The sequence below is a fragment of the Toxotes jaculatrix genome, chromosome 2, assembly GCF_017976425.1.
Source record: "Toxotes jaculatrix isolate fToxJac2 chromosome 2, fToxJac2.pri, whole genome shotgun sequence".
NCBI classification, from domain to species: Eukaryota; Metazoa; Chordata; class Actinopteri; family Toxotidae; genus Toxotes; species Toxotes jaculatrix.
This window is the reverse complement of record NC_054395.1, coordinates 30,401,482-30,413,187: the sequence shown is the minus strand read 5'-3', so window position 1 is coordinate 30,413,187 and position 11,706 is coordinate 30,401,482. Positions and strand designations below refer to the sequence as shown.

The 11,706-nt window shown below is 35.6% G+C and overlaps 1 protein-coding gene across 1 annotated transcript in view; it reads left to right on the top strand.

Moving 5' to 3' along the window:
* Positions 1-11,706, top strand: part of slc6a8 (solute carrier family 6 member 8) — a 63,840-nt gene that overhangs the window by 19,260 nt on the left and 32,874 nt on the right. The window contains exons 5-10 of the mRNA XM_041049372.1: positions 514-648; positions 1,047-1,150; positions 1,895-2,019; positions 3,875-3,987; positions 5,147-5,284; positions 5,457-5,559. Coding sequence (XP_040905306.1) covers positions 514-648; positions 1,047-1,150; positions 1,895-2,019; positions 3,875-3,987; positions 5,147-5,284; positions 5,457-5,559 — 718 coding nt within the window. The remainder of the gene's footprint in view (positions 1-513; positions 649-1,046; positions 1,151-1,894; positions 2,020-3,874; positions 3,988-5,146; positions 5,285-5,456; positions 5,560-11,706) is intronic.

Sequence of the window (11,706 nt, the reverse complement as noted above, 5' to 3'; positions counted from 1 at the left end):
GAAATTTTATAACAATTACCCATCAAAACTGAAATTCAAATTATTAGAAGGAAAAGCAGGAAATATTTGGTTCTGTGACTCAACCAATTATCAACATTATCAAATATTTATCTGATAGCTTCAGCTCTGCCTGTGCGTGATGTCGGGTCCCTCCTCGATGGTGCTCAGTATTTATTTCTTTGCTCTCAGCTGGGTTCGGGTTTGGGTTCGGGTTGAGATGTATGTTTCTGTTCTCCCAGCTCTTTGCCGTCTGTGAGAAACTCTTTCAGAGCTGCGCTCAGCTTTGCAGGATGTTGTTTTTCTGCAGCTGCGAGTTCCAGAACTGAAACTCTGCAGGAAAATCAGTTAAAATTCACTGAAGAAAAGGGAAGGTTTTACACACCAGCCAGAAATTTGGAACTCTCTGATCATCTACTGATCGTTTTCCAAAGCCAAGAAATTCAAGGATTCAGGTGCAGAGAAAAAAACCAACTTGTTCATGTGCGTCCCTGTGTGTGTGTGTGTGTGTTCCAGATTGTGTACTTCACGGCGACCTTCCCCTATGTGGTCCTCATCATCCTGTTGGTCAGAGGAGTCACACTTCCTGGAGCCTACGACGGCATCATGTACTACATCAAACCTGATTGGTCCAAACTGGAGGAGGCTCAGGTCAGTGAAACTCCCGGGGCTTTGTTACCCTTATCAGGCTTCCCATGTCCTTTAGTGGGACTGTTGGACTCTGACTTAAGACTGTCTGAGACATTTACAGACCAAGTTTACAGTCATGAGAAAAAACTGGCCAAAGCTGTGGAGGTCAGTCCAAAGACTGCCTCGAGCTGATGTCCTTCAGTCCGATTTCTCAGACCTTTCTCTCACAGTGAAACTTACACCACTGCTGCTGTTGTACAGTCTAATCTAAAAGCCAGTGACCAAAAGCATCTGATTGGTGGAACTTTAACACCTGGGAGACTATGCTCAGGGTGAAAAACCGCCCACAGTCTCAGTGAAATGTCAGACGCGGAGCTGAGCAGTGAACATATCAGACCTGTGACCTCTGACCTCTGCAGGTGTGGATAGATGCTGGGACACAGATCTTCTTCTCCTACGCCATCGGACTGGGAGCTCTGACCGCTCTGGGCAGCTACAACCGCTTCAACAACGACTGCTACAAGTACGACACACGCTCGTTTCACTCACGTGCTCATTTCCACAGACGAATGTTAAACGTGGTCTAAAGAATGAACACGGGGTTTCCTGTCGTCAGCACACTGAAGCACCGCGTGAGGTCCTGAGAACCTGACGCTGCTCGCTCTGTCATTCACTCACTCAGCCATTCACTCACTCAGCCATCAGTGTGAGTGCTGAATGAATGAACGCCACACTTACAGAACGAGTTTAAACGTGTCGCGCTCAGAGGATGTGCGCGCGCCGTCAGAGCGCAGGTAAAGGATCCACACCAGGGGCGGGCCGGCCACCGGGAGGTTCCGGCCACCGGTGTCCTACAGCAGCCGGTCCATGAGTATGCATAGTGTGTGTGAGCATGTGTAGCTTGCTTTAGTACACTCTGACTGTATATCATATATATCATTAGGTTGTTTTTCAGTTCCACTTGCGTCCGTCGTGCTGTCGGAGGCCTCTCCAAACCGGCCCGCCCCTGATCCACACTCTCAGCCTCTGATTGGCTTTTACAGAATTAACCGTAACAAACTTCCGAGTTAAAGAAACTGGAAAAAAAGAAGCTGAAATAAACGATGCTGTCGTTCTGATGTACAGAATCATCTTATGATATAATATAATTATAATTCAGTAATGAAAAGGTGTTTAAGTAGAACGTGGCTTTTTCAGCTTTTGTGACAGTGACAAAAAATGTCTCTTATTTTCTTACATTTTCTTCTCTCTCTCCCGTCTCCTGCAGAGATGCCTTCGTCTTGGCTCTAATAAACAGTGGAACCAGTTTCTTTGCTGGTTTCGTGGTGTTTTCTATTCTGGGCTTCATGGCTGCTGAGCAGGGAGTCGACATCTCACAGGTCGCTGAGTCAGGTAAAGACACGCTGCAGCTGTTTGTCTCCATCATGTTGATCAGGCTTTAATGGACAGAAAGTTAAGAACGAGACAATGAGACAAAGTCATTTTATTAAGGACGTGATTATAATGATCCAACAGAACCACAGAGGCTGAACACAGTTTGGTTAAAGTTCTGACCGAACACGTCTTCTGGCCTGGCCTGGTCTGGTCTGGTTTGGTCTGGTCTGGTTTGGTCTGGTCTGGTTTGGTTTGGTTTGGTTTGACCAACCTGTTTTTGCTGTGTCAGTGTTTTTGGGGCAGATTCAGCCGATAATTCAGAAACATCAGTGAAGGATCTGAATCTGTTTGTAACCAGTCAGTGAAACACTGAGCTTCATGTGCTGCAAACTGAATGAACCCAGAGACTCAGTGCTGCTTTCTGTGTGTGTGTGTGTGTGTGTAGGTTTATATGTACAGTCATCAGCCAACTGTATGTTTATTAATAGGTCTGAAGCACATGACCTGACATCACAAACACACAGTTATATTTAGGCTCTCCACAGAAGGCAGCATGCTGCAGCCGTCACACTGTCTCACTGTGGATCCACATTTCTCTCATGAATCCATTTCTGTCTCTGAGCGTCGGCTCCACCTCCACACTTTCATTCACAGACTGAAGCTTTTTATTATTTGTTGTGAAATGTTACCACAGCGTCGACTGAAATAGAAAATCTTGGTGACTGAAGCATGAAGCAATAACGAGCTCAGATACTCAGGCTGGTTTTTAAAAAACAAACTCAGTGTGTCTTTGCTGCACATGACTGAGATTAAATATGTTTGCAGTTGCTTCAGTGTGAGGACATTAATCTTTTTATTTTAATCTCGCTGTAAAAAGAACAAAAGCAAATCCAATTTATTTTGAATCCTGTTTGACACGTTTACAATGGTTTAAAGTATTAGCATCAGTGTGTGTGTGTGTATACATGCACACCCAGTATTAACGGTAGGATTATTTAACCAGGACCTTTCACCTCATGACATGTGACTCATCTTTATTTCATGAAGCTCAAACAGCAGAATGTACAGTGAATTCACACCTGCTGTTAATACACATAATGCACCTTTAACCTGTCGACTAACAGCACGGGACAGAAGAGAAAAAAATCAAACCACAGTAAACGTGTTCGTCAGGATTCATGTGGCGCTGACCACAGCTGATTGGATGAGACACGTGTCAGTCAGGACCTTGTTAAAGGCTTAAAGGCCCAGTCTGTAAACTTTTAACCAGCTAAATTATATTTACACACAATAGAAGAGTTTGATTTATGATTTAAAGAAATAGAACAAAATGAAATGAAAATAAACTAACAGACCTGTTCAGCTTCAGAACTTGCTGATTCCAGATCCTGGCTGTAATTTCTCCTGCCTGCTGTTTTTCTCTGTTTATAAATCTGTCACAAGATGATTAAAAGCATAAATAAAAAAAACCAAATATTTACGCTCACAAATGATTTTTATTCGTTTCTGTCTTTTGCCTAATTTGAGCTTTTTCCTTGTTGAATATTGGAAACTTTTATGTCCTCAGGAGACAAAAAAACAAAAATAAGCAAACAACAAAAACCCCTTCAGATCAAACAGTAAAGGAAAAAGAGCATCAAAACAACAATGAATAAAATCTAAATTCTAAGAGTTTGGCACCAAAATGTCGACGGTGCTGTAGAAGAAGTCATTGCCAGTGAAACACTGATTCTACAAATCTTTACTCAGGAGTTAAATAAATATAGGAAATTGTTGTTGGAAAAGAGAAAAATGTTGAACATAACAGTTGGAACTTTCAGTGTTGTGCTATATTGAGCATCTAATGTGCGTTGTCTGCCTCTGCGTGTTCCAGGTCCAGGTCTGGCCTTCATCGCGTATCCGAAGGCGGTCAGTCTGATGCCCGTGGCTCCTCTCTGGGCGGCGCTCTTCTTCTTCATGCTGCTGCTGCTGGGACTGGACAGTCAGGTGACCAAGACTTTTCCCTGCTCATTGTGGTTTCATTTCATTTCTATAAAACACAGCTTGCAGAGACAATCTATCACAGTCATTGTGGTCAGTTTATTCTGCTGTTACTCGGTCAAAGATTAGCATCAGGTGGTTATCCAGCTGAGAGTGTTTTAAAAATTCACTGAGACCCAGATATTCAAACCTTCTCAGTGGCAACACCTGTTGTCAGGATCACGTCAGCGTGATCATTCTTAAACCTCTGATGTTGAAGCATCCTTGAATGCACCAGCAACATTTACATTGTCAGGTAATGACACTGAAATGTGTCTGGGAAGATTCTGTCATCCAGGTTGTGGTTTTTCTCAGTGCTATGTGCTATATGCTATATTAACACGTTTAATGTTCCACTCTGCTACAGATAAACTTTGGATTAATATTCTCTGCAGACTGTAATGGAAATAAAGACCAGTCATGACAGCTTTTTGCCTCTGTGCTCTGTTTCCTATCATAACTGTTATCTGCTGAGCACACAGTATCCACTAACTGTTCACTAACTGTAATCTAAATGCTGGCCCTCTAACAATGTCCATTGCCAACACTGTTTGTATTATGCTGCATGTCCTTCTCCCCCTCTCCTCCATTCCCAGCTGTCCTATCTTCCTCCTCTTCCTCCTTTCACCCAGCCCAGCCATCGGCAGGAGGGTCCTCTATATGAGCCAGGTTCTGCTCAAGGTTTCTTCCTGTTCAAAGGGAGTTTTTCTTGCCACTGTCGCCTTAAATGCTTGCTCTGGGGTCAGACTCTGGGTCTCTGTAAAGCGCTTTGAGACAATTTTGATTGTGGAAGGCGCTATATAAATAAAATTGAATTGAATTATAATGAAACCTAGAAACTAAAAGTTACTAATGCTGACTACAATAGATCTATCTATTGGTAGTTTCAGAACTGGACTGATTGTTTCTCCATGTATATATTCACCTATTCATTAACTTAGTTCTCTAAATTCCTTATGTTATTTTTAAAATAATTCTCTCAATGTCTTTAACTCTCAGCCTGCCTCTTCTGGTGCTTTAACATGTTAATTGCCCCCACAGCATCAATAAAGTCATATCTTGTCAATGTGCAGTGAATTTCAGTTCCGTTTGTGTGATTCAGTGTTTCTCTTCAATCTCTCTCCAGTTTGTCGGGGTCGAGGGTTTTGTTACTGGAATTCTGGATCTGTTTCCTGGAAAGTACCACCACCGCTACAAAAGGGAGATTGCTGTGGCAATATGCTGTTTACTGTGCTTCATTATTGACCTTTCCATGGTGACACAGGTCAGGCCTGTCTTTTTGTTAATATTAAAAAATATTCTTCTTCAAACTGGTAGCAACAAAACTACACACGCTTCTGTCTTTAAGATTAATTTAATTTTGTACTAAACTGACAGTTCTACAGGAAATCAAACACTTTATTTTCTTACACTCTAAGCTGTCACTGTTTTTGCAGGGAGGGATGTACGTCTTCCAGTTGTTTGACTACTACTCGGCCAGTGGAATGACTCTGTTGTGGCAAGCATTCTGGGAATGCATAGTAGTTGCCTGGGTCTATGGTACGCAGCATACACATACATTTGTGCACACACACAAAAAAAAACACAGTGTAGTTTTTCGCTGCAAAGTATTGGCATGGTGTGACATAGTATGTCAGCAAAGTTTCTTACCTCAGAATAAGTGTATGAATACTTATGTAACATGATGTGACAGTAAAGGTCATAGCTCAGTCTCTCAATCTATTAAAGTATATCTATTTTCTAGTGCTAAATGTAAAGTTAGAATACTTTGAAACATAGTATAATTTCTCTCATTACTACAGTGTGCCATAGTTGTACATAGCACATTGTAGAGAAGAATTGCAAGTCAAAACCTGTACCATAGTATAGTGAGTTAAAAAGATAGGCAATTTAATAGTAAGTGATAATGTCATTGTATAATGATATGTCATTGTATACTAAGGCAAAATTAAAAAGTCATAATATAGCAAGGCAAAACATAAATAAATAAATAAATAAAATTATTATAAAAAATGCCATAGTATAATAAGATGTCAAAATCGGCCAAAAAAAGTCAAAAATTTTTTTGACCTCAAAATGTCATAAAAAAGTCATAGTATAGTAAGGCGTAAAAATCGGCCAAAAAAAGTCAAAAAAATTTTTGACCTCAAAATGTCATAAAAAAGTCATAGTATAGTAAGGCGTCAAAATCGGCTAAAAAAAGTCAAAAAATTTTTTGACCTCAAAATGTCATTAAAAAACGTCGTAAGGCGTCAAAATCTGTCAAAAGAAGTCAAAAATTTTTTTGACCTCAAAATGTCATAAAAAACGTCATAGTATAGTAAGGCGTCAAAATCGGCCAAAAAAAGTCAAAAAATTTTTTGACCTCAAAATGTCATAAAAAACGTCATAGTATAGTAAGGTGTTTTTTTCGGCCTAAAAAAGTCAAAAAAATTTTTGACCTCAAAATGTCATAAAAAACGTCATAGTATAGTAAGGTGTTTTTTTCGGCCTAAAAAAGTCAAAATTTTTTGACCTCAAAATGTCATAAAAAACGTCATAGTATAGTAAGGCGTCAAAATCGGCCAAAAAAAGTCAACATTTTTTTTGACCTCAAAATGTCATAAAAAAGTCATAGTATACTAAGGCGTCAAAATCGGCCAAAAAAAGTCAAAAAATTTTTTGACCTCAAAATGTCATAAAAAACATCATAGTATAGTAAGGCGTCAAAATCGGCCAAAAAAAGTCAAAAAAAATTTTGACCTCAAAATGTCATAAAAGACGTCATAGTATAGTAAGGCATTTTTTTCGGCCAAAAAAAGTCAACATTTTTTTTGACCTCAAAATGTCATAAAAAACGTCATAGTATAGTAAGGCGTCAAAATCGGCCAAAAAAAGTCAAAAAAATTTTTGACCTCAAAATGTCATAAAAAACGTCATAGTATAGTAAGGCGTTTTTTTCGGCCAAAAAAAGTCAACATTTTTTTTGACCTCAAAATGTCATAAAAAACGTCATAGTATAGTAAGGCATTTTTTTCGGCCAAAAAAAGTCAAAATTTTTTTTGACCTCAAAATGTCATAAAAAACGTCATAGTATAGTAAGGCGTCAAAATCGGCCAAAAAAAGTCAAAAAAAATTTTTGACCTCAAAATGTCATAAAAAACGTCATAGTATAGTAAGGCGTTTTTTTCGGCCAAAAAAAGTCAACATTTTTTTTGACCTCAAAATGTCATAAAAAACGTCATAGTATAGTAAGGCGTTTTTTTCGGCCAAAAAAAGTCAACATTTTTTTTGACCTCAAAATGTCATAAAAAACGTCATAGTATAGTAAGGCATCAAAATCGGCCAAAAAAAGTCAAAAAAATTTTTGACCTCAAAATGTCATAAAAAACGTCATAGTATAGTAAGGCGTTTTTTTCGGCCAAAAAAAGTCAAAAAAATTTTTGACCTCAAAATGTCATAAAAAACGTCATAGTATAGTAAGGCGTTTTTTTCGGCCAAAAAAAGTCAACATTTTTTTTGACCTCAAAATGTCATAAAAAACGTCATAGTATAGTAAGGCGTCAAAATCGGCCAAAAAAAGTCAAAAAAATTTTTGACCTCAAAATGTCATAAAAAACGTCATAGTATAGTAAGGCGTTTTTTTCGGCCAAAAAAAGTCAACATTTTTTTTTACCTCAAAATGTCATAAAAAACGTCATAGTATAGTAAGGCGTCAAAATCGGCCAAAAAAAGTCAAAAAATTTTTTGACCTCAAAATGTCATAAAAAACGTCATAGTATAGTAAGGCGTCAAAATCGGCCAAAAAAAGTCAAAAAATTTTTTGACCTCAAAATGTCATAAAAAACGTCATAGTATAGTAAGGCGTTTTTTTCGGCCAAAAAAAGTCAACATTTTTTTTGACCTCAAAATCTCATAAAAAACGTCATAGTATAGTAAGGCGTTTTTTTCGGCCAAAAAAAGTCAACATTTTTTTTTACCTCAAAATGTCATAAAAAACGTCATAGTATAGTAAGGCGTCAAAATCGGCCAAAAAAAGTCAAAAAAATTTTTGACCTCAAAATGTCATAAAAAACGTCATAGTATAGTAAGGCGTCAAAATCGGCCAAAAAAAGTCAAAAAATTTTTTGACCTCAAAATGTCATAAAAAACGTCATAGTATAGTAAGGCGTTTTTTTCGGCCAAAAAAAGTCAACATTTTTTTTGACCTCAAAATCTCATAAAAAACGTCATAGTATAGTAAGGCGTTTTTTTCGGCCAAAAAAAGTCAACATTTTTTTTTACCTCAAAATGTCATAAAAAACGTCATAGTATAGTAAGGCGTCAAAATCGGCCAAAAAAACTCAACATTTTTTTTGACCTCAAAATGTCATAAAAAACGTCATAGTATAGTAAGGCGTTTTTTTCGGCCAAAAAAAGTCAAAAAAATTTTTGACCTCAAAATGTCATAAAAAACGTCATAGTATAGTAAGGCGTTTTTTTCGGCCAAAAAAAGTCAAAAAAATTTTTGACCTCAAAATGTCATAAAAAACGTCATAGTATAGTAAGGCGTTTTTTTCGGCCAAAAAAAGTCAAAAAAATTTTTGACCTCAAAATGTCATAAAAAACGTCATAGTATAGTAAGGCGTCAAAATCGGCCAAAAAAAGTCAAAAAATTTTTTGACCTCAAAATGTCATAAAAAACGTCATAGTATAGTAAGGCGTTTTTTTCGGCCAAAAAAAGTCAAAATTTTTTTTGACCTCAAAATGTCATAAAAAACGTCATAGTATAGTAAGGCGTTTTTTTTCGGCAAAAAAAAGTCAAAAAAATTTTTGACCTCAAAATGTCATAAAAAACGTCATAGTATAGTAAGGTGTTTTTTTCGGCAAAAAAAAGTCAAAAAAATTTTTGACCTCAAAATGTCATAAAAAACGTCATAGTATAGTAAGGCGTTTTTTTCGGCCAAAAAAAGTCAAAAAAATTTTTGACCTCAAAATGTCATAAAAAACGTCATAGTATAGTAAGGCGTTTTTTTCGGCCAAAAAAAGTCAACATTTTTTTTGACCTCAAAATGTCATAAAAAACGTCATAGTATAGTAAGGCATTTTTTTCGGCCAAAAAAAGTCAAAATTTTTTTTGACCTCAAAATGTCATAAAAAACGTCATAGTATAGTAAGGCGTCAAAATCGGCCAAAAAAAGTCAAAAAAAATTTTGACCTCAAAATGTCATAAAAAACGTCATAGTATAGTAAGGCGTTTTTTTCGGCCAAAAAAAGTCAACATTTTTTTTGACCTCAAAATGTCATAAAAAACGTCATAGTATAGTAAGGCGTTTTTTTCGGCCAAAAAAAGTCAACATTTTTTTTGACCTCAAAATGTCATAAAAAACGTCATAGTATAGTAAGGCATCAAAATCGGCCAAAAAAAGTCAAAAAAATTTTTGACCTCAAAATGTCATAAAAAACGTCATAGTATAGTAAGGCGTTTTTTTTCGGCCAAAAAAAGTCAAAAAAATTTTTGACCTCAAAATGTCATAAAAAACGTCATAGTATAGTAAGGCGTTTTTTTCGGCCAAAAAAAGTCAACATTTTTTTTGACCTCAAAATGTCATAAAAAACGTCATAGTATAGTAAGGCGTCAAAATCGGCCAAAAAAAGTCAAAAAAATTTTTGACCTCAAAATGTCATAAAAAACGTCATAGTATAGTAAGGCGTTTTTTTCGGCCAAAAAAAGTCAACATTTTTTTTTACCTCAAAATGTCATAAAAAACGTCATAGTATAGTAAGGCGTCAAAATCGGCCAAAAAAAGTCAAAAAATTTTTTGACCTCAAAATGTCATAAAAAACGTCATAGTATAGTAAGGCGTCAAAATCGGCCAAAAAAAGTCAAAAAATTTTTTGACCTCAAAATGTCATAAAAAACGTCATAGTATAGTAAGGCGTTTTTTTCGGCCAAAAAAAGTCAACATTTTTTTTGACCTCAAAATCTCATAAAAAACGTCATAGTATAGTAAGGCGTTTTTTTCGGCCAAAAAAAGTCAACATTTTTTTTTACCTCAAAATGTCATAAAAAACGTCATAGTATAGTAAGGCGTCAAAATCGGCCAAAAAAAGTCAAAAAAATTTTTGACCTCAAAATGTCATAAAAAACGTCATAGTATAGTAAGGCGTTTTTTTCGGCCAAAAAAAGTCAACATTTTTTTTTACCTCAAAATGTCATAAAAAACGTCATAGTATAGTAAGGCGTTTTTTTTCGGCCAAAAAAACTCAACATTTTATTTGACCTCAAAATGTCATAAAAAACGTCATAGTATAGTAAGGCGTTTTTTTCGGCCAAAAAAAGTCAAAAAAATTTTTGACCTCAAAATGTCATAAAAAACGTCATAGTATAGTAAGGCGTTTTTTTCGGCCAAAAAAAGTCAAAAAAATTTTTGACCTCAAAATGTCATAAAAAACGTCATAGTATAGTAAGGCGTTTTTTTTCGGCCAAAAAAAGTCAAAAAAATTTTTGACCTCAAAATGTCATAAAAAACGTCATAGTATAGTAAGGCGTCAAAATCGGCCAAAAAAAGTCAAAAAATTTTTTGACCTCAAAATGTCATAAAAAACGTCATAGTATAGTAAGGCGTTTTTTTCGGCAAAAAAAAGTCAAAAAAATTTTTGACCTCAAAATGTCATAAAAAACGTCATAGTATAGTAAGGCGTTTTTTTCGGCCAAAAAAAGTCAACATTTTTTTTGACCTCAAAATGTCATAAAAAACGTCATAGTATAGTAAGGCGTTTTTTTCGGCAAAAAAAAAGTCAAAAAAATTTTTGACCTCAAAATGTCATAAAAAACGTCATAGTATAGTAAGGCGTTTTTTTCGGCCAAAAAAAGTCAACATTTTTTTTTACCTCAAAATGTCATAAAAAACGTCATAGTATAGTAAGGCGTCAAAATCGGCCAAAAAAAGTCAAAAAAATTTTTGACCTCAAAATGTCATAAAAAACGTCATAGTATAGTAAGGCGTTTTTTTCGGCCAAAAAAAGTCAACATTTTTTTTGACCTCAAAATGTCATAAAAAACGTCATAGTATAGTAAGGCGTCAAAATCGGCCAAAAAAAGTCAAAAAAATTTTTGACCTCAAAATGTCATAAAAAACGTCATAGTATAGTAAGGCGTTTTTTTCGGCCAAAAAAAGTCAACATTTTTTTTTACCTCAAAATGTCATAAAAAACGTCATAGTATAGTAAGGCGTCAAAATCGGCCAAAAAAAGTCAAAAAATTTTTTGACCTCAAAATGTCATAAAAAACGTCATAGTATAGTAAGGCGTTTTTTTCAGCCAAAAAAAGTCAAAATTTTTTTTGACCTCAAAATGTCATAAAAAACGTCATAGTATAGTAAGGCGTTTTTTTCGGCAAAAAAAAGTCAAAAAAATTTTTGACCTCAAAATGTCATAAAAAACGTCATAGTATAGTAAGGTGTTTTTTTCGGCAAAAAAAAGTCAAAAAAATTTTTGACCTCAAAATGTCATAAAAAACGTCATAGTATAGTAAGGCGTTTTTTTCGGCCAAAAAAAGTCAAAAAAATTTTTGACCTCAAAATGTCATAAAAAACGTCATAGTATAGTAAGGCGTTTTTTTCGGCCAAAAAAAGTCAACATTTTTTTTGACCTCAAAATGTCATAAAAAACGTCATAGTATAGTAAGGCATTTTTTTCGGCCAAAAAAAGTCAAAATTTTTTTTG